Source organism: Tamandua tetradactyla, unplaced genomic scaffold (genome assembly GCF_023851605.1).
Source record: "Tamandua tetradactyla isolate mTamTet1 unplaced genomic scaffold, mTamTet1.pri scaffold_176_ctg1, whole genome shotgun sequence".
In the NCBI taxonomy this organism is placed as follows: domain Eukaryota; kingdom Metazoa; phylum Chordata; class Mammalia; order Pilosa; family Myrmecophagidae; genus Tamandua; species Tamandua tetradactyla.
In genome coordinates, this window is record NW_027518290.1 from 1 (window position 1) to 20973 (window position 20973).

At 51.8% G+C, this 20973-nt stretch overlaps 1 protein-coding gene across 1 annotated transcript in view; it reads right to left on the minus strand.

Moving 5' to 3' along the window:
• Positions 1–1945: 1945 nt before the first annotated feature.
• Positions 1946–20973, minus strand: part of LOC143673186 (transmembrane channel-like protein 3) — a 36222-nt gene continuing 17194 nt past the window's right edge. Inside the window, exons 10-21 of the mRNA XM_077147508.1 lie at positions 19412–19559; positions 17876–17985; positions 12875–12953; positions 11639–11884; positions 10819–10947; positions 10229–10296; positions 7793–7921; positions 6467–6577; positions 5901–6026; positions 5114–5192; positions 3853–3895; positions 1946–2418 (exon numbers count right to left, since the gene is read on the minus strand). Of these exons, the coding sequence (XP_077003623.1) occupies positions 2165–2418; positions 3853–3895; positions 5114–5192; positions 5901–6026; positions 6467–6577; positions 7793–7921; positions 10229–10296; positions 10819–10947; positions 11639–11884; positions 12875–12953; positions 17876–17985; positions 19412–19559 (1522 nt within the window). The 3' untranslated portion in view covers positions 1946–2164. The remainder of the gene's footprint in view (positions 2419–3852; positions 3896–5113; positions 5193–5900; positions 6027–6466; positions 6578–7792; positions 7922–10228; positions 10297–10818; positions 10948–11638; positions 11885–12874; positions 12954–17875; positions 17986–19411; positions 19560–20973) is intronic.

A 20973-nucleotide genomic window follows, 5' to 3' on the forward strand; every position in this document is an offset into this window, starting at 1 on the left:
CAACCCCAGCACCACAGGGGGCTCGAAACAAGTGAAGGGCTCTTGTGATGCCAGACCGATCCCCACATGAGCAAAGCACTGTGCCACCCTTCCTGCAGCGCCTGCCTCCCGGGCGCCGTGTGCTGTGGTTTCTCAGGTAAAGGAGCACCTCGGAGCACGCAGTTCACGCATGTGGCGGACTCCAGCGCTTGCGGCTCTGTCACTCCTGTCCTGTGAAGTGCGGGTATCCCCGATGAGGGTGAGGACAGCGAGGGTCTCAAAAGGTGGCAGCCAGAGGGGGAGCTGGGGGAGGGGGCATGTGCCGGGCGCGAGGGCCCTGGTGGCTGAGGCAGAACCTCTGGCTGCAGTCGGCAGCCCACCCGCCTGGGCTACCGCGCGCAGCCAGTGATTTCTTCCCAGAGCTGGGGCTGCCCACCAAGGAGGGCGCACCACGCCGAGTTCCTCCTCCCCCATCTGGCCTGGGGGAAGGCTCTAGATGTGTGCGCAACTCAGGTGGCTGAGGTCCGGGCTCAGCGCCGGCCTGGACCGGCCGTGCCCCTGCCGAGCTGACCGCGGGCCCCTGGAAGCCAGTCCTGGCTGTGGAGGGCCTGGAGATACCGGCCAGCGCTGCCGGTCTGCAGGTCACCGCGGGCTGCCACTGACATGGACTGGGACTCCGTGAGGGCCGGCTCGAGCCTGGGCTGGCGGCGGGGCGCCTGAGGCTGTGGGCACAGCTTTCTGTACACCATCCCTGGCCCGGTCCGCCACCCCGCGAGGCCTTCACGATCGGGCACGCGGCGCACCCCGCGCGGGGCCTCTGGAGCCGAGCCGTGGCGTCCCCGCCTGTCGCCCGCGTGCATGCCAGGGGCCTGGGGGTGTCTGGCGTGGAGCATGGACAGCCAGGCCGGCAGGGCGCCCAGGGCACAGGCTGACGTGGGTTCTCGGGGTGCGTCTCCACCACATCGCCATCTCTTCCAGCCCAGAGCACTGGAGCAGCTCTCCTGTAAGTGGCGTATTCACTGACAAAGCAGCATCTGGGGCCCTGGGCTCTGCGGCCCAGCGGGAAGGGTTGGGGGAGAGGATTGATCTGCTCGATGTCTCCGAACAGAGGTCCCCAGCGCACGTCTTCCAGGGGCCTCATCAGCATCTCAGGTGGAGAGTATCTGCCCCTGTGGAGGCCGCTGGCGCTGGCACGCTGGCCTGGGGGATACCTGGAAGACAGGGAAGCCCGGGAAGTCACGGCGGGGGATTCTCAGAGCCCCTGGCCTCCCCAGCACACCACTTAGCATGGCCGCTGAGCCTGCTCAGCAAGCCCTGGGCAACTGGGGTCAGCAGGGCTCTTTCCTTCTGGAAGTCTGGAAGCCCTTAGTCTGGGTTGCACACCACTGTCTCCACGAACCACCTGGATGGAGGGTCTGCTCGCGGGTGTGCCTTTCCCTCAGGAGTCCACGGCACAGGCCAGGTTTGTGTGTCACCCGGGAGAAGCCCTGCCAGCCAGCCGCCGGACCCGTGTCCCTCAGCTCCCAGCCAGTGGCCCTGTTGGAAAGCTCCTCCCTCAACATGTTGAATCTGCGCAGGGTCTGCTTTGCCCCCCATGGCGTAGAGACAGCACCGCAGATAGCAAGGTGTCAGCTCCTAGTTAACCTGGTTGTTGTTTGAAAATCTCTCTTGATTTTATCTAAACACTCAGCTTGTTATGGGAGCCCTGAGTCTGCTTCTCTAGATAAGTCCTGCCCAGGGCAGCCCCATCCCTCCCCACTCTTCCTCTGGATGCCCCCCACGGCCCCCCACAGTCTCTTCTGCCTTCTCATTGGAGCCAAGACAAAGGCCCATAGTGCACAGCAGGATCCTGTCCAAGGGTGCCCAGGCCGGAGCCAAAATCTAAGAGTTTTCAGGAGGTAAGCAATGAAAGATAAAAACAGATGCTTTGTTTCCCTGGAATAAGACTTCCCAGGTGGGCAGGAGGGTTCGCTCGCGGACTTTGTGGCCCAAGCCTGAAGGAGGGACATGCCTCCCGCCCCATGTTTACCACCACGTCAGCCTTGGCCCCTGGGCTCCTGGCGGGCCGGAAACTGAAAAGCCCTGGCCTCCTGGGATTCTGCCAGGCTTTAGCCCTCACTTGCCGTTCCTGGCACCCCTGGCATCATGCTTACCATGGCCGGGTGGCTACAGGAGCACACGGGCCTCACCTGGTTGGGTCAGGCTCAGGCCAGGACGTGGCAATGCTGGGAAGCGCTGAGCTGGGGCTGTGGGCCATGGGGCGCTGGGGCGTGGGTGACACAGCAGTCTCTGCCCTCCTGCTCCTGTGGCTGGGGGAGTCACGGCTAATCACGTGGCCATTGCTTTGGGGTGTTGCAGACAGAACCAGGCACTGCTGGCTGACAAGGCCCCTGTCCTTCGCGAGCCCCTTGCTGCCATCCTCCTGGGGCTGGACTTGAGCTGCAGGAGAAGGGAGGACGCGTGAGATCCAGGTGGGGTCCAGGACTATGCTCGGCACCTACAGCTGCGTCCACAGACTGCTGTGTGCATTTCTGAATATGCCTAAGCCATGGGCAGAGAACAACCTGCAATTCAGATCATTTCATCTCAGAGAGTGGGAGCTGGAAGGGAACTGGGAGAATCAAATGAACCCCAAGGCTCTGAAGACACACTGATGCCCCAGGAGACGAAACACTGGGGCTCTGGGCTCGGGCTCTTTACTGATGCGTGGGATATGGTAAAACTCACATGGCAGCTGGGCTGCTTCTGTGAAAAAGATCATACAGCATTCTGAAAAAAGATGTGCTTTTGAGCTGGGAGAGTGAACACTGGATAATACCATTGTCATCCTGAGAAAGTCAGCCTGGATTTTGGTTTTTGAAAGCCACCTCACCCAAAAGTAGCTGAGCTCAACTGGCAAAGAAGATTTACAGTGACTATGGGTTTTCAGCATGAGTCTCAGCCTCCTTCCAGGGTGACTGTCCTTTGCCTGTTTCTCTTTAAAAAGCTGGGCTGGGACAGGGTTAGCCCTCAGGTCTGTTCCCTGGAGGACAGAGGCTCCTTCCAGTGAGCTGGTGTGAAATCAGCTACACGTGCTGTGGGCCCCATTTTCCTCGTATTTGGAGGGTGAATGTGGACTGTGCCAAGGCACTTTTTGACCCCCACCTTTGCAGCTGGTGCCCCCCACAAGGCAAGTGCCTGGCTACACCTGCTGCCTCCCCTCAGGCCCCACCAAGACTCTGCTCCTCATCTTCCCACCTGGGAGGTGGTTCTCCTATTTTCTGCTCAAGCAGCCTGAAAGGAAAGAGCATGTCCAAATGCAGCTGGACACATGGGAAAAGGAGTGCATAGAGGGTCCTAGGGTTTGGGTGTCTTGCTGGGAACCTGTCCCCATGGCTGTGCCTGCCCAGGTGGAGAGCTGCACCCAGCAGGGACTTGGGCAGGTCTGGGAAGGACGAGGGGGCCATCCAGAGGTCACACACAGGAGGGTTCAGACAAGACCTTCTTAGGGGTCTTCTCCATATTTTTATGCTTTTTCTCCCTCATTTTACAACTTTTTTCTGATTTCAGACCTATTTTCGGGTTATTCACAGGCCTTGGTATGGAGTCAAAATTGTAGATTTAAATCAACATTTACGTCCCTAGATTTTATTTTATTGTGTCTAACTAATTATGGAGACTACGGATTATCAGGGATTTATATTGGAGAGTGCATTAAACTGTCATATATTTATTTAATGTACCCCGATTGAGATATCAGGGCTCTTCATATTCCTTTTTTTTTTTTACATGCACAGGCACCGGGAATTGAACCCAGGTCCTTTGGCATGTCAGGTAAGCATTCTTGCCTGCTGAGCCACCGTGGCCCCCCTCTGCATATTTTTTGATACTTACCTTCAACCATTTGGGCAACTTTTTTCTTATCTTCAGATCTTGCCTAAAATACAAATGATAGTCATGTTTGTTTTGCATTTAGAAAGAAGCAATAACACATACTATGCTTATGGGAAAACATTCCTTGCTCCTTTCCTAACTGCACTAACTAAGGGACCAGGCACTCTGGGCTCAGTCCAGTTATCTGAGTGAACCAATGAGGACATCTGAGAGGTAAAGTTTAAACCCAGACAGTTTTAATTTGAAGGGCAGCTGTTCCATAGACCATGTTCAATACAGCCAATAATTATTTGCCCAAGATGCAAAAGAGAACATCTGGATGAACACACTGGAGAATTATGCTTCTACAAAATTGTCCTTTGCAAGTCCAAATGAAATTCCCAGTTCAGCCATCCATAAGGTTGGCTGGCGTGTTTGTGCATGAGCTGAGATTCACGGGCATGTAAAGCTGGCTGGCATGTCTGTGCATGAGCTGAGACTCAGGGGCGTGGCTCCTTCTGAGGGTGGGAGGAGCTGAGATTCAGGGGTGTGGCTCTTTCTGAGGTTGGAGACGCTTCATGCTGGTTTCTGGACTAAGCTGAGGTCAGAGGAACACTCAGGGTGCATGATTCAAGGAGGTGCAGACTCTCAGGGCCGGGGCAGTGCAGCCAATCCCACTCTTCACTGAGCGCCTCCTTAAATTTTATACACTGAGGGCTGCACTCCCCTCATCCTAGGATATGCAAAAGGGAGAAACTGTGGAAGGTTTTGGGCATATTTGCCTGCTTCTGTCTTCTGAGAGATAAGGTTTGGAGCCCCAGATGGGAGACAGGGTTGCCAACCACAACCTAAAGATTATGAAAGAGGTGAGTGGGCCTTTGGGCACAACAAATGCAGATGAGTTCTGATGCGCAGGCCGGGGCTCCAATGTGCAGGCTGGGGCTCTGATGTGCAGGCCGGCACAAGGTGAGAAGGGCCCTCTCTCTTTTCCTCCTAGCCCACCACAACTGCAGAAGAGCATGGGCAGTGAGGGCTTGCTGTGGCCACTGGAGGAAGTGGCCATGCTCGGGTGGCTGCAAGGCCCTCTGGAGACGAGGCCAGCAGTGTGAGCCATGTGCTGGCTGTTTCTGGGCAAATATGGACCATTCTTGGGCATTATAATTGATCTTGGCAGACCCTGGTGGGAGGGTTCTGTACCACAGGGGGTGGTCAAGAAGTGTAATAATGTGAGATTTCAGCCATGCAGTGACACACACAATCACAAAAATTGCAAGATACTTGCATTTTGGATCTGCCTTTTGAGTTGATGGTTGCTGAGCCTTAGTGATCTCGCAATACTCTGAAGGTAATAGATCAACATGCTAGGACAGACAACACAGGATAACGTACTTCAGCTGAGTGGTCAGCTCTCCGGCCATGTTCCAGCTCTGTTGGTGTCAGGAACAACAGGTTCCCATGCCAGCTGTGGGCCACCCACTGACCCTCCCTAAAGACAAAGTGTGTCAGGGTCTTCACAGCCTGCAAGTGCTAGGAAGGGGCTGCTTTACTTCCCAATCCTTGCTTTTCACAGCAGCCTCCATTGCTGTGCAGCTGGAATTCCATACTGGTGAGTGCAGTAGGTAAGGGCAAAGAACGGGAGAGGCATTCCACAATGTATGGAGCTGTGAGCACTGGATCTGCTTTATTTTTCCTTTAAGCCAACCAAGCAAGGTACTCAGCTGAATTTTGAAATTCCTTCTCAAGATAGTTCAAACTTCTGGATATAGGAGAATGATAACAGTGACATTCAGCTCTGCGTTGGTGGGTGCAATAATTGATAAATTCTGTGGATGACTCAATACATACTGAGTGGGGGTGGAGAAGCACCCCCCTCCATCTGAGGGGAGTGGCTGTATCTCCAAGACCTTGCAACTTATTCCTCTACCGTGTGACTTGGAGACCTTGCTCAGATCATCGGGTCCATATAAGTTATCTTTTAAAGAATTAACTTTTTATAATTATTGCAAAACAGTGCTTTGTGGCCAGCCAAACATGCAGAAGTCCCCTGGGGGTCAGTGGGTGGGACTCACAGAAGCAGCAGCATCACAGGCAGGACCACCACAGGGCTGCTGATGTAGCCAGTCACCGAGCCGAACCACCGAGGAAAGTCAGTCTCAATTGTTTCTGACACGATGTCATACATTTTCTCTTGTCCACTGTGGGGAAGAAAAGCATCACGTCAGATCTTATTGCTTTTGGCAAAGGACGCACAAAACATTTTAAAAGTCTAGATCCCTGGACTATAATCCTCAAAGTCAGTTACAAAGCTAGGGGAGATATGTGCACGTAAAAGATACATAATATTTCTGAGATGATTTCATAGAAAAAGATCATCTAATTAATGCATCAATTCAATGGGTGGGTTCAGTAGCCACAAGAACAGTGTGTTTGAACAGTGCTATGTGCTTGCTTGTGCAATTTTTTTTCTACTGGGCACAGAGAGAATTATCCTTGAGGGCAGCCTGCTACCAAGGAAAGAGCACACCTATCTTGAGTTAAAAAAACAAACAAATTTGAGATATTTCTGTTTTTTAATTGTTCTGTGAGCCAGGCAGTCAGTGTCTCTAAGCAGAGTGACTGGATTAAAATAATTTACCTGAACGGCCCACAATTTAGAGATGGCTTGTATCGGACAATGGCAAATATGGTTGGCAGCATGCATAGGAATAGCATAAACAGGAGCATGGCCAAGTAGAAGTTGTTGCACCTGCAGAGAAACCAAAGGTCACATGTTAAATTCACTCCCTGGGCAGCTGCTGAGGATGCATGTGTCCAAGGAACCTACACAGAAACTGCACTCTCCACTCTCACAAATGGAAAATCCTCCCCCCATTGTTACCTGGAAATAGATTGGTGTCAGAAGGTCACATGCAGTGAAGAAATCTAGAAATCAGTGCTCCAAGGCCTTAGGAGACCCTCCAACCCAAAGTGCTTGCCTGACATTTGCTGAGCACCTGCCCATCCACCTTAGAATGGGGAACCCACCACTACACCTGTGGCCCCACCCAATAAGCTCAGTTCATGGAACACACATGTGTATAAACATATATGTAAACATATGTCACGAGGGAAGAGAAAAACACATTGTCATGCAGGTCACGGCAAAAAGCTTGAAAGTCAGTGATCCAAATACACGTAAGTAACCAGTACATCAGAATAAAATAGCTGAACTCTAGTCAGCGTGTTCAAAATGTGTTATGAATTATCAGTGGCTAAAATGAAAACCAGGGAATAAGCGTGGCTGTGGAGCAACTGGAATGTGCAAATAATGCAAGTGGAAGTGTGCTCTGGTGCAACTGCGCTGAAAGGCTTTTTGGTGAAAATATGCACATATACCCTGTGTCCCAGCAACTGCACTTGGGGGTATATGCCTAACAGAATAGACATACAGGCAGCATTAGTCATCAAAGCGAACATGGTAACGTGCCCATCCCTGTAGCATGGATAAAGAAATTAGGGTATATTTCCCCAGCACGATGAACTTTGCAAACAAAATGCTGAGTGGAAAAAGCCAGATGCACAAGAGCCCCCACTGTGTGCTTCTGTGGACAGTGGCATACCACCCGTGACTGCACCAGGGCATGAGGCAGGGGCTTCTGGCTGCAGCCCCAGCTCTGTTTCTTGATCTGGGTGCTGGCTACACACTTGAGTTCAGTTTGTGAAAATCTTTAAGCTGAACAATTGTAATTTTTACACTTTTGTAAATGATTATTTATCTTCAGTAAAACGTAAAAAAATGTGTCATGAGTCTGGAGGAGAAGTGGTTCATTATAAGAGGGGAACTCTGGCCATGCTTCATGCAGGAGTAAAGCTGGAGTGGGGCAGGGGCTTTTGACAGGCGCTGCTGGGGAGGCCCTTGCAGAAGGTCTGGGTGAGGTGGGGGCAGCATGGGGGTCTGAGGGCGGCCAGGACCCCTCAGTACCTGGATGCACGGAACACCTGCTGGTGGGGCACATTGCAGGTGAGCACGGCCCAGCTCCGCAGGTACATGAGCCCGACCAGCTTGAGGACGTTGACGGCCGGGAGACAAGGGGAGAAGAAGGCTCCCATCCTGCAGCACAAGGGGAGGCCAGTCAGTGCGTGTGCCCCCCAGGTATGGCCTCCGCAAAAGAGTGGGCCCTGTGAGGAACACCTGTATGTGCAGAGATGGAGACGCCGCTGTGGCCTGACACCCCAGCCCCGCATCTTCAGGAAATAAGAGAATCAAGTGATCCCATTTTGAAGTATCCTCTTTGCAAAGAAATCTGTTTGTGAGCCTCTTCGCAGGGAGCAGAGGGAAAGCTCTCCTCTGGGAAGACATAAATGACAGTTACCTGCAGTTTAGGGCAAGCTCCAAACTTTGCTTGGCCATGGTGAAGACTCTGTCCATAAATTACTGTCAGGCTAGGTTGACACTTAATGAGTATCTATTTTTGCTGGGCCTTGTACTGAGTATCGTCACACATTTTAGTCATTTAACCAGTTGCAGTCAGGGAGGGAGGTTGGATTATGGCAGGGCGGGTTATCACTCGACCAATGCATGCCCCTCATCTGCACCTGCACCCCTGGGCACCACAGTCCTAGGACCTTCGGAAGAGGTTATTTTTAGATGAGGGATCAACTGAAACACGATGGGTTTCAGTCCAGTGGGTTTTGACCCGGAGGCCATGGATAGAGAACCAGGAAGTCAGCAGACACCAGAAGAGCAGAAAGGAGCATACACGGTGTAAGGCAAAGATGAATTAGTAGAGTCCATTCTGTTCAACTGATGTTTCCATTGTGTGATCTTGGTAAGAAACAGCTGAAATGTGCCCTCCAGCTGGGAGGACCGGCTATCCTTATAGAGGGAGGTGGACTTTGATAACCATATCTGGGGCCCAGGAAGCCCCTCTCGGTCCCTAGCCAGTTCCCAGAGGACCCAACTGGGCCAGGTCATGTAAGCTAATTGGAATTTGGCCACTTTGTGTGAAGATATCATAAAAACTGCATGCAAGCAGTTAAAGGAGAAGAAGAAGAAGAAAGAGAGAAGAGAAACTTATGAGAAAGAAGAAGAATGGGAGAAGAGAATCTTATGAGAAAGAAAGAGCATCGCATCATAATCTTATCAGGGAAAAGAATGCTTTACTGTGGATTTTTGCTGAGTTGACTCTGAATGCTGCTTCTGAGACTTCCCAGCACTTCCCTTCAGGTGTTGATGCCATCTTGTCTGGTGATGTAACTATTTTCCTAATAAAATCTGTTTTTTATATTGCTGAAGTCTGTGTTGTCCATGAATCCAAACCTATAAATTAAGTGGCCACGAATATCACGTTGCCTTTCCTGCGACCCATGGCCATGTGACGGGAGGCAGATTCAAGCCCCGGGACCTGAGCACTGCTGGCAGCCTGCTACAGGTTTTGGGGAGAAAGCTGTCTTGCTGATACATTGGCTTTGACTTCTGTTAGCCTAAAAACCATGAGCCAATGAATTCTCATTGTTTAAGCCAACCCACTGTGTGGTACTTGTGCCAGCTGATTAGACAAACTAAGAAAACAGCTGAAGTTTATGAGCAGAGCCTGAAAGTCAAGTGTGGGGAAAGCTAAGTGATTCTCCCAAGACATGGGGCTAATAAAGGGTGACACTATCATCCAAGTTGGGATGCTCTTGAGAGTGAAAGAGCTGGGAACTGGACTATCTCAGAAAAACTGAGATCTATGGTCAAACTGCAAGTACTTGTCAAACATGATACAAAATCCAGGTTTTCTAACTTTAAGTCTTAATCAGTTTATACTCATTGTGCATTTGATATAATACATGTAGGATTTGGCCATAGTGGGAGGGAAATAAGTCTAGATACAGGATATGCTTAATAAGTAAAACTGTTTCAATTAGTAAGAAACCTTTGGTTTCTCACAGCAGGCAGAAATGCCACTATCTGTGTGTGTTAGCTAGATGCTTGGCTCTGGTTGAAGAGACGTCCCACGCTGCCATCCCTCTGCCCCAGGTTGGTCTACAGCATAGTGCTGCTGTGTGCCTGGTCCTGGCATGTAAGTGGAACTAGGACGGCCTGTGGGAGGGCAAGTGGGGAACTGAGGGCAGGGCTCACCCATGGGTGCTCCTTGCTGGGGAGAAGCAACCACTCCCCCTAGCCTCCAGCCCTCTTTCACAGCTTACTCTACCAGTTCAAATTTTTTGGTTATTACTAATAAAACACTTCCTTTATCATTCCTTTCTGCAAAATGCTTAGAAAGCCATTAAAAAAATTATTACATATGTGCACTTCTTCCATTTCTTAATTCTTACTACTGTCTTTATTACAGCCCCATCCCAATCAGACAACAAAGTTAAAATTATAGCTCAGAATAAGTTGTAAGTGAAGACAGGAAGCTTTGACACCTACCAAATCATTCCTTGGTTGTAGACTAAATGTAGCACATTCTCAGCTATTTTGAATTCCCCATATTCAGGCTACAAGAGAAAATTAACTTCTGAATAAAAAAAAAGACTTTCAAAGTTCTTTGCATAAACAAATTAATTATATGCACATATATAGAAGTCTGTTCTCTAAAAGACTCTTAGAGAGCATTGCATTTGTGGCAAATGGGGTGGAAACTCAACAGCAGGCCTAGGATAGGGTGTGGCGATAGCATCGGGGTGGTCCTATTACTGGAGACCTTACAGAAAAGCCCTACAGGAGAAGGAGCAGGAATCCCAAAACCAGTGGAACTGGGTGAGAGAAGACGGGCTTGCCATGTGTCAGGAGCCCAGGACTGCCAGCCAGCCAGAACTGGATGGACTCTGGAGGAAGCAAACCATCTGTCCTCTGAAGCCACCAACCAGTCCATCCCCTTTGCTTTATGATTGTTGTAGCAGCTGGAAACTAAAACCACACCAGTTCCCTCTTCCCTCCGCATTTTCTCTCAACACGTCACCCTCCACCATGGCCAGCATCTCCCTGGCTAGACATAGGGAAGGAGGGGAGCTACTTACAAACTTGTTTTCCAAGTCCCAACACCAGTAGTCACTTAGATATCGAACGAAAAGTCCTCGGAAGAAGTCTATGAGCAGGACACTCGCCACTGTGAAGAGCATGTCGATGATGGAAAGCTTCAGCATCTCCTGAAACACAGGTGTCCTTGGGGCTTCGAGGCCCCCCTTTCCTCTTCCCCTCCCCGTTTGGGTCCTGTCCACTGGACCAGTGGGCTCACGCTGTGGCATCTTCTCTGGGCATCTTTATAAGGAGTGGGGGGTGAAAGGGTAGGTCCCTGGCGCATAACAGGGGCTCATTAAGTATTTGTCGATTTGAGTTTGAATTCTGATATCTGAGGTCAGCATTACGTGAAACTAAGAAAGAACCTAAGGTCTGTGGTTCTCAGCCCAGCAGACCGCTTGGGGTCTGGGACGATTTCCACGGAGCACAAGATTATGTATCTAAGGCAAAAGGCAGAGCGGCTCACAGCACGACTTTCAGAGCAAATGCCTGGGTTGGATCTCTGTTCTGCACTTCAGTAGTGGGTCTTTGGGAAAGTTACTAAACCTCTTGGGCCTCAGTTTCCCCACCTGTGCCTGTAAAGGTGATAATAGGATTGTCATGGGGATTAAGCCCTTAAAACAGGGCCTGGCACATAGCTAATATTGTGTGATAATTCTTACTTCTACTGATTGTTATTGCTAATTTTGAGACCTGGAAAATCATAAACCTTCACTGAACTTTCCTTTTTCTATATAATAAAGAGAGTGGTATCTCAGAGGACATTAGGATTAAGTGATGATGCGAAAGTGGAAGGGCTTGTCGGGGTAGAGGAACCACCTGCCCGACATATGTCTCCCAGCATGGGTCCTGGGGAAACTGGTTGTAGGATGTGGTCCCGTTGGCCTCGGGGAGAGGCGAGGTGAAGGTTGGAATGCTGGCCTCTTCCAAGGCCCACGTGCTGTTTATCCTGACTGCCATGGCAGGCCGAGGAGTGGGTCTTTTCTCTTCTTCAGGAGCTGGTCTGGTGGCAAAGAGCACGGTGGGTCCTACCCACTGGCTTGTGTTATCTCTGGTAGCAGCTTCCTGGGGAGGGAGAGAAGGAGGAAGGAAAGGGAGAGAGAAAAGAGGAAAGGAAGAAAACTAGATTATCTACATATTTGTATATGAGAATCCATCAAAGACACCAAGGGTGTCATTGCTTCATCACATTATCCATGAATAATATGTATTCATTCACTCATGCCTGGGAGATGCCACTTGACTAGATTTGACATCAATAATGAAACATGAGGTCATGAAGGATGGTAATTATTGGTCCCTAGCAAGGGTCAGACACTGTTCTAGTTTGACACGTTATTTCTTCTCATCCTCACACATGTATCAGGTAAGAATCTTTCTCCATGTTATAGTGAGAACATTGAAGCTCAGAGACTTGAAGTCAAATGTCTCAGGTCATGCCAGGTAAGGATCCACATCTGTGCATCCCCAAAGCCCTGAGTCCCAGCTGTCCCCTGGCTTCTGCCACGTGAGCCTTGGGACGTGATGCTAAAGTGCTATGGCTTGTGTGACTCACCCTAAGAGCCTCCTTCATTCTCCTCTTCTTCCCCCATGGCTTAGGAAACTCTCATAGTGGGGTAGGTTTAAGTGGACCCCAGAGCTGCCCCAGGCTGGGGGGTAGCCCTGCTGGATGGGCGAGTGAGGCTCACTCTGAACTGCATCCTGTGGGATAATTCATTTTCCCGATTTTCTGGGCGAGGCCATGGTCTGCGGCTCTCCCTGGGATCACTCTCAGTAGCTGCCGTTAGCTCTTCTGAGGGACTCAAGCTATGGGGTAGTAGATAGGTAGACCTGGGGTCAAAAGACCTGCTTCTAGTCCCAGCACTGCCACTTCCTAACCACGCACCCATGCCTCGGATTTTTTATCTCTGAAATGGGGCCCATTTCTCTATCCTTATCTTAAGAAGGCCACAACTGTGTTAAGTTTTGCACAGGATGTGCAGAGTGCAAGTGTAAGCGATGAAGAGGGTGACACTGGTGAGCGTGTGCATGCGTGTGTGAGGCCAGGGCACTCACCACAGGGCTCATACTGTTGACTTTGTCCAGGAGAGCAATGATCAAGCTGTAGAGGTTCCCCAGGTACAGCACAAGGACCCTGAAAGCCACACGGTCACCTTGAGAGATGAGGACACCCGTGGAAGCACCTGCTCGAGCTCCGCTGCCATCACAGAGATGGCCGTGGCTTGGGATCCTTCAGAACCTCCTCCAGGGCTTGTAGGAAACACCAGTGCTTGGGACCCCCTGCTTCAGCAGGTTGGGCCAGGGCCAGGGTCTTTTCACAGCCATCCCAGGGGACTCCTCATAGCCCATCCATGGCCAGCATGTAAGAGCCACTGTGTGGCAGGAGTGCAAGCCTGAGAATGGTGCTCTCAACAGGGGGAACTGTATGAGTTCTTGCATCCTGCTTTCTGGTATAAAACATGACTTTCTATGCATTATCTCACTCCATTCTTATGACCTTCACTTATAGGGACAAGTAAATAGAAACATGGAGAGGATAAGTGACCTGCTCAGAATCCCATGGTTTGGAAGATGTGGGAACAGCCTCAGATCTGTGTGCCCGGGGTCTGAGATGTGGGTTAAGTCCCTAAGTTTGCCAAAAGCCAGCCCCAAAGGGCAGGGGCTGGGGGAGCCCCGACATGTGGCAGGTGTGAGGGGGCCGAGTCTGCCAGCATCGGCCTGACCAGGGCCAGCAGTCAGGGGCTTAATGCCAGGTCCCCAGGATTTGGAACGTTTTGAGAACACATGATGGAATTTCCAGGGTACAACCCTGGAGAAATGAGATGAGAAAGGAAGAAGGGAGATAAACAAATACCTCATTGGGACAGTGATTAGCGCTTTGAGAATCCCACAACCAGTGTCAGTTGAAGAAAAAGGCAAACCAGCTTTATCTTGTGGAAAGACACCAAATTAAAGCTATGCATTGCCACCCCCACAGCCTCCCCTCTTCTCGGCACTGAGAGGGGACCATGTTGTGCAAGCAGTGAGCAGGGGACAGGGCCTCACAGGGGCACCTGTGGAACTTGCACTGGCCTGCCTTGAAGTTCTGAAGAGATTCCTCCCTGCCTCATGCCAGGACCTTTCAAGCAAAGGGCCAGTCCTCGGGTAGACTTGAGGAAGGGTGGACTGAACTGAGTTTCGGTATCCACAGTGCTCTGGTTTCCACCACAGCTTGGAAAAAGGTAATGTGATCTGGTGGTGAGTTAATCAAACTAAAATAACGTGCCTGCTTTTATTATCGGAATTGGGCTAATTCATCTGAAGCAAGTCTCTCGATGCCTGTTTCTGAATAATGAGGCCAATAGCATAACAGGATTTCCATTAGGCCAAATGCAATCATGGTATTGATTCTTCCAGTGCAGACCAGTGAGAAGGGTGCGGGAAACGTCCCTCCTCCTGGTCAGAGGACCTGGAGGAAGCACCGGGACATGGACGGAGCACCGAGGACATGGATGGAGCCCTGAGGACATGGATGGAGCCCTGAGGATCTGGACGGAGCACCGAGAACATGGATGGAGCACCGAGGACATGGATGGAGCAACGAGGACATGGACGGAACACCGAGGACATGGATGGAGCACCGAGGACATGGACGGAGCCCCGAGGACATAGATGGAGCACCGAGGACATGGACGGAGCACCGAGGACATGGACGGAGCACCGAGGACATGGATGGAGCACCGAGGACATGGACGGAGCACCGAGGACATGGATGGAGCACCGAGGACATGGACGGAGCCCCGAGGACATAGATGGAGCACCGAGGACATGGACGGAGCACCGAGGACATGGACGGAGCACCGAGGACATGGATGGAGCACCGAGGACATGGACGGAGCACCGAGGACATGGATGGAGCACTAAGGACATGGACGGAGCACCGAGGACATGGATGGAGCACCGAGGAAATGGACGGAGCACTGAGGACATGGATGGAACCCTGAGGACATGGACGGAGCCCTGAGAACATGGATGGAGCAACGAGGACATGGATGGAGCACCGAGGACATGGACAGAGCACTGAGGACATGGATGGAGCACCGAGGACATGGATGGAGCACCGAGGACATGGATGGAGCACCGAGGACATGGACGGAGCACTGAGGACATGGAAAGAGCTCCGAGGACATGGATGGAGTGCTGAGGACATGGACGGAGCCCTGAGGATCTGGACGGAGCACCGAGAACATGGATGGAGCACCGAGGACATGGAAAGAGCTCCGAGGACATGGACGGAGCGCTGAGGACATGGACGGAGCCCTGAGGATCTGGACGGAGCACCGAGAACATGGATGGAGCATTGAGGACATGGACGGAGCACCAAGGACATGGACAGAGCACCTAGGACATGGACGAAGCCCTGAGGAAATGGACGGAGCCCTGAGGATCTGGATGGAGCACCGAGGACATGGATGGAGCACTGAAGACATGGACAGAGCACCGAGAACATGGATGGAGCACCGAGAACATGGATGAAGCACCGAGGACATGGATGGAGCACTAAGGACCTGGATGGAGCCCTGAGGACCTGGATGGAGCCCTGAGAACATGGAGGGAGCACCGAGGACATGGACGGAGCCCTGAGAACATGGACGGAGCACCGAAGATATGGACGGAGCACCGAGGACAGGGACAGAGCACCGAGGACATGGATGGAGCACCGAAGACATGGACGGAGCACCGAGGACATGGATGGAGCACTGAGAACATGGACGGAGCTGAGGACATGGACGGAGCACTGAGGACCTGGATGGAGCACTGAGGACCTGGATGGAGCCCTGAGGACCTGGATGGAGCCCTGAGAACACAGATGGAGCACCAAGGACATGGATGAAGCACCGAGGACATGGACGGAGAACCGAGGACATGGATGGAGCCCTGAGGACATGGACCGAGCACTGAGGACATGGATGGAGCACTGAGGACATGGATGGAGTCCTGAGAACATGGATGGAGCACTGAGGACATGGACTGAGCCCTTAGGACATGGACGGAGCCCTGAGGACATGGATGGATCACCGAGGACATGGACAGAGCACCGAGGACATGGACAGAGCACCGAGGACATGGATGGAGCACTGAGGACTTGGATGGAGCACCGAGAACATGGATGAAGCACCAAGGACATGGACAGAGCACTGAGGACATGGATGGAGCACTGAAGACCTGGATGGAGCCCTGAGAACATGGATGGAGCACCGAGGACATGGACGGAGCACCAAGGACATGGATGGAGCACTGAGGACATGGACGGAGCCCTGAGGACATGGATGGAGACCTGAGAACATGGATGGAGCACCGAGACATGGATGGAGCATCGAAGACATGGACAGAGCACCGAGGACATGGAAGGAGCACCGAGAACATGGATGGAGCACCGAGGACATGGATGGAGCCCGAGGACATGGACGGAGCCTTGAGGACCTGGATGGAGCCCTGGGAACATGGATCGAGCACCAAGGACATGGACGGAATAACGAGGACATGGACGGAGCCCTGAGAACATGGACGGAGCACCGAGGACATGGACGGAGCACCGAGGACAAGGACGGAGTACCGAGAACATGGATGGAGCACCGAGGACATGGATGGAGTCCTGAGAACATGGACGGAGCACCGACGACATGGACGAAGCACCGAGGACAGGGACAGAGCACCGAGGAGATGCATGGAGCACCGAAGACATGGACAGAGCACCGAGGACATAGATGGAGCACTGAGAACACGGATGGAGCACCGAGGACATGGATGGAGAACTGAGGACATGGATGGAGCACTAAGGACCTGGATGGAGCCCTGAGAACATGGATGAAGCACTGAGGACATGGACGGAGCACTGAGGACATGGACGGAGCACTGAGGATATGGACGGAGCCCTGAGAGATGGATGGAGCACCGAGGACATGGACGGAGCACCGAGGACATGGACGGAGCACCGAGGACATGGACGGAGCACTGAGGACATGGATGGAGCACCGAGGACATGGACGGAGCACCGAGGACATGGATGGAGCACTGAGGATGCTGGGCTTGTAGAGGGGACTGTGGGTCTCTTCCCAGATCTGCCCTAGGCTGTGAGGTGTCGGCGAACCCTTTGTTCTTTCTGACCATTTATTTTTTCCTTTGGAATAATGCTTGGATTTGGCCTGTAAGCCAAATTTCATCCTTGCCTGTTTTCATAAACAAAGTTTTACTGGAACAGCCATGTTTTTGCTATCTGGTTCTTGAAAGGAAATGTTTGCTGACCCCTGACCTAGAGCAACTTTCTAAAATGGTCTGTGGAAAATTAGTTCTCCGGCATGTTATCAGGTGTCACAGGAGAAAAATCTGCGAAAACAACATTGGCTGAGGCAGGTAGAGCCATAAGTCAGTGGCCTTGGGCAGCAGCCCCTGTCCATGCATGGTTCAGGAATGTCTCACCCAGCGGCTTAGCTTGTGGATGAGACCCTGAACTCCAGGGTAGAGCAGGGAGGCAGCGACGGAGTGGTGCTGGATGGGACTGTCCTGTCCCGGATGTCCCAGGACCTTGCTGGTCCCTGCAGCCTGTGTCACTTACTGTCCCGCCCCCTGCACTCTCAGGCATGCCCACAGTCTCATGCCCCGCTGAGTCTCAGCTTTGGGATGGTCAGTGGAGCTTTAACTGCCCCTCTACGTTTGGACAGATAATGTGGGTCCTTCTCACAAGTCCTGGCCCCACCCTGTGGGAAACTCAACAGTGAGTGGAATGGGAGGCACTTTCCATCCTGTGGTCCTCTCAGGCATCTGCTGCCTCCCCTCCACTGTCCTCTGCCTTCCCCTCCTCCTCCCTCTTCTTTGCCTGCTGGTCCCTTTGTTGCCTTCTGATCCGTTTCTCTAGCTTTGTCTTCCCCCTCCATTTCCCTCGTTCAGGCCCACCTCTTCGGAGTCGCATCTGTCAGTAAAGCTCTGCGGTAGGCTCTGGGGGAAGCTCTGGCTGGTGGGAGGGTCCGGCCCGCAGGGGACCCGGACGGACCGGGGCTCGCCCGCATGCGCACGCACCTTGCCAGCTGGAAGCGCAGCGTCGTTCGTGGGTGGTACATCTCCAGGGCGGCGATGAGGTCGAAGGCCGAGGGCGCCATCATGGTGACGAGGGACACCACGACGCTCACCTACGGAGGCAGCATGTGCTGAAAGGGCCCCGGGCCCACCCCAGCCTCACCAATGGGCCTCGCCAGCGTTGGGGTCGGGGGCAGCAGTGGGGCTGTGACTTCCCCCATGGAAACCTCCCCGGCGTCTGCTGAGGGGCCTCTTTCAGAAGGCCATGGCCACTGAGCTCTCTTCCCTCCGAGGAGAGTGAGCGATATCCTATAGGATTCACAGCATTTCCTCCATGTTCTCAATTACCATCACGTTGTGTCCACGCTTCCCTGGCCTTGGGTGAGGATGGAACTCACTGCTGCCAGTAAGAGCAGGAAGAGGAAGCCTGAGAGGTCATCTGACCTTTCTGATACATAGGAAAATTCCATTTTCTAGAGAATTACGCCCAACTGTTGTCATTCTGCACTTAACAGCAAATGAAAGAGGAGCTTTAGCTGGTACATAAGAAGTTTGAGTTAAAATAAGAAATGAATTCTGAGTATATTTAAAAAAAATTCTATCCAGCTACCAGTCTGTAAACACAAAAACAAATGTTTATATAGCCCACTTAACTGCCATAAAATAGAAAGAGCTGTGGGAAAAAGGAGTTAGATTATTTATTATAGACTCAGATTTTGATATATCCTCCATTAAGGACAAACCGATTAGCAACATATCACTTATGCCCTTTATTATGTGAATCCCAAAAGATACTAATCATTTCTACAGAACTTGTCTGAGATACAGTGACATTTGTGCTATTTCTGCCTTTCAGATCTTTTCAAGTAAATTGGACCAATCTTTTAGGATGACAATCATGTTGTACATATTAAGATTTCTAAAATTACTCCTAAACTTCCGCTTGGTAATTTTACAGTCATGGGACTATTCAAAATGAGAAGAAAAGCTCTTTTAAGAGCTAAGCCATTTGTGTGCCACTGGTTCAGAGGCATCCTCTATAGTTTAGAAATATGGAGGCACTCAAGGGCTCGCCATCGGCAGATGGTCAAACTGAAGCCCACGATGGGACACAAGCAGTCATTAGCAATGGCAAGTCTGTGGGTAAAATCAATTTCCATACACGTTTGTGAGGAAGCAGCAAGTGAGAAATGCATAGCACGATCAGCAAAGTTCAAAGGCAAAAGGCATGAGGTGTTTTCTGAATCAAAATCTTTCCTAGTTGAGATGAGTGACTTAGGCAAGCCTTGGTGCTCCCACGTTTACTTGAAGCCCTAAGTCCATGTCCTCGGACAAGATGACTGAAAGGTTTTCTACCTGAGCTGCATAAGAGACACCACAGGCCAAGCCAGGCTCCTTCATGCCTCCCTTGGGTATATGCGGACACACGCAGGCACATGCAGGCACATGCATGCACACACAGGCACACGCAGACACACTCAGGCACATGCAGGCACACGCAGGCACATGCAGGCACATGCAGACACATGCAGCTAGTACCTCATTCTTCTCCCAAAGCGACAGCTCCCTCTTTGACTGTTCCAGCCTCTGGGACCTGTCCACCACGAAGTAGATGAGGTAGATGCTCCCCGCGAGTGAGAGAAGCACCAGGATGTTGGCGAGGACCCTCAGGCAGATGGTGACAGCCCTGGGGAGGGGGTGGGCATGGGCACAGGTCAGGGTGTCGTGTGGAGGGGGCGGGCATGGGCACAGGTCAGGGTGTCGTGTGGAGGGGGCGGGTGTAGGCACAGGTCAGGGTGTCATGGGGAGGGGGCAGGCATTGGCACAGGTCAGCATGCCGTGGGGAGGGGGCGGGCATGGGCGTAGGTCAAGGTGCCATGGGGAGGGGGCAGGTGTGGGCACAGGTCAGGGTGCCGTGGGGAGGGGGCAGGCATGGGCACAGGTCAGGGTGCCGTTGGGAGGGGGCAGGCATGGGCACAGGTCAAGGTGTCGTGGGGAGGGGGCGGGTGTGGGCACCTGCCAGGGTGTCTGCTCAGGGCGCCATGACACGGACAGCATGGCTATGCCAGGACAAATGTGCTGCCAGGTGGGCTCTCTGCCCTGAAAAACCACTGCTTAATTTCCCCCTGAACTCTTTGTTTCCCACAAGGTCAACAATGAGTTATAAATTCAGCCAACCAGGATGCATTTGTTTGCTTTAAAAATGCAAAAGACATTTGTTTTTACAAACAAGCAAACAAAAATCACAGATTTTGGAGTTTTAATAGTTGGGTTTAAGTCTTCGTTTTGCTACAAAAATTGGAGTCCTGTCGTATGCACATTTAAATATAGGAGTTCAAGTAAATGTGTTGAGCAGGGAGAGGGGGTAATGGGAGAAAACCAATTTAAATGGGGTGAGTGACACTGCCATCCCATTTGATGCATCAAACATTTCACCTCTGACAGCTACTTGGTCTGTCAGCTCTTTTCCCTCTAGGATGTAAGCATCACATTTCTCAGTCTTTCTCACTGTGGGGTCCTCAGGGTTTAGAACAGACCTAATGTATGGGGGCACTTAGCAAGTATTTGCCTGGATGCATGAATCTAAAAAGGCACAGCTGAATGGCCCTGAGACGAACCATCTCATCTCCCTCCTTATTCAGTCTCGCTTCCCACATACTTCCTACAGTGTAGGCAGATCTTGGAATCAACATAATTTGGCTTCTAAAGATACAAGGACGTTATTTGGTTTTCATAAAAAAACATTCACTTTTGCTATTGCTGGAGACAACTTGAGGGAACATAAACATCGCGTTGTGAGACTTGCAAAAAATGTGGATTCTTGTGCTGCACGCCCATGAAATGTGATCTAAGGTCTGCCGTTCGGCAGGTGATTGGCATGGGTCTGAGAAGCACTGGGCACCAGGTGAGGCAATGGAGGCATGGACAGGGCATGGGGCTTCCCAGGCCACCAAGCTGATGACAGAAGGAGGCCAGCACTCAGGTCCCCTGACCCCCGGGGGACTCTTCCTCTTACTCCCCCCAGTCGCTGGATGTGTCCCCAGCTCCCTGTGTCCTTCTCCAGAGCCTTCCCTGGAATGTCCTTCTGTCCCTGTGAGGAC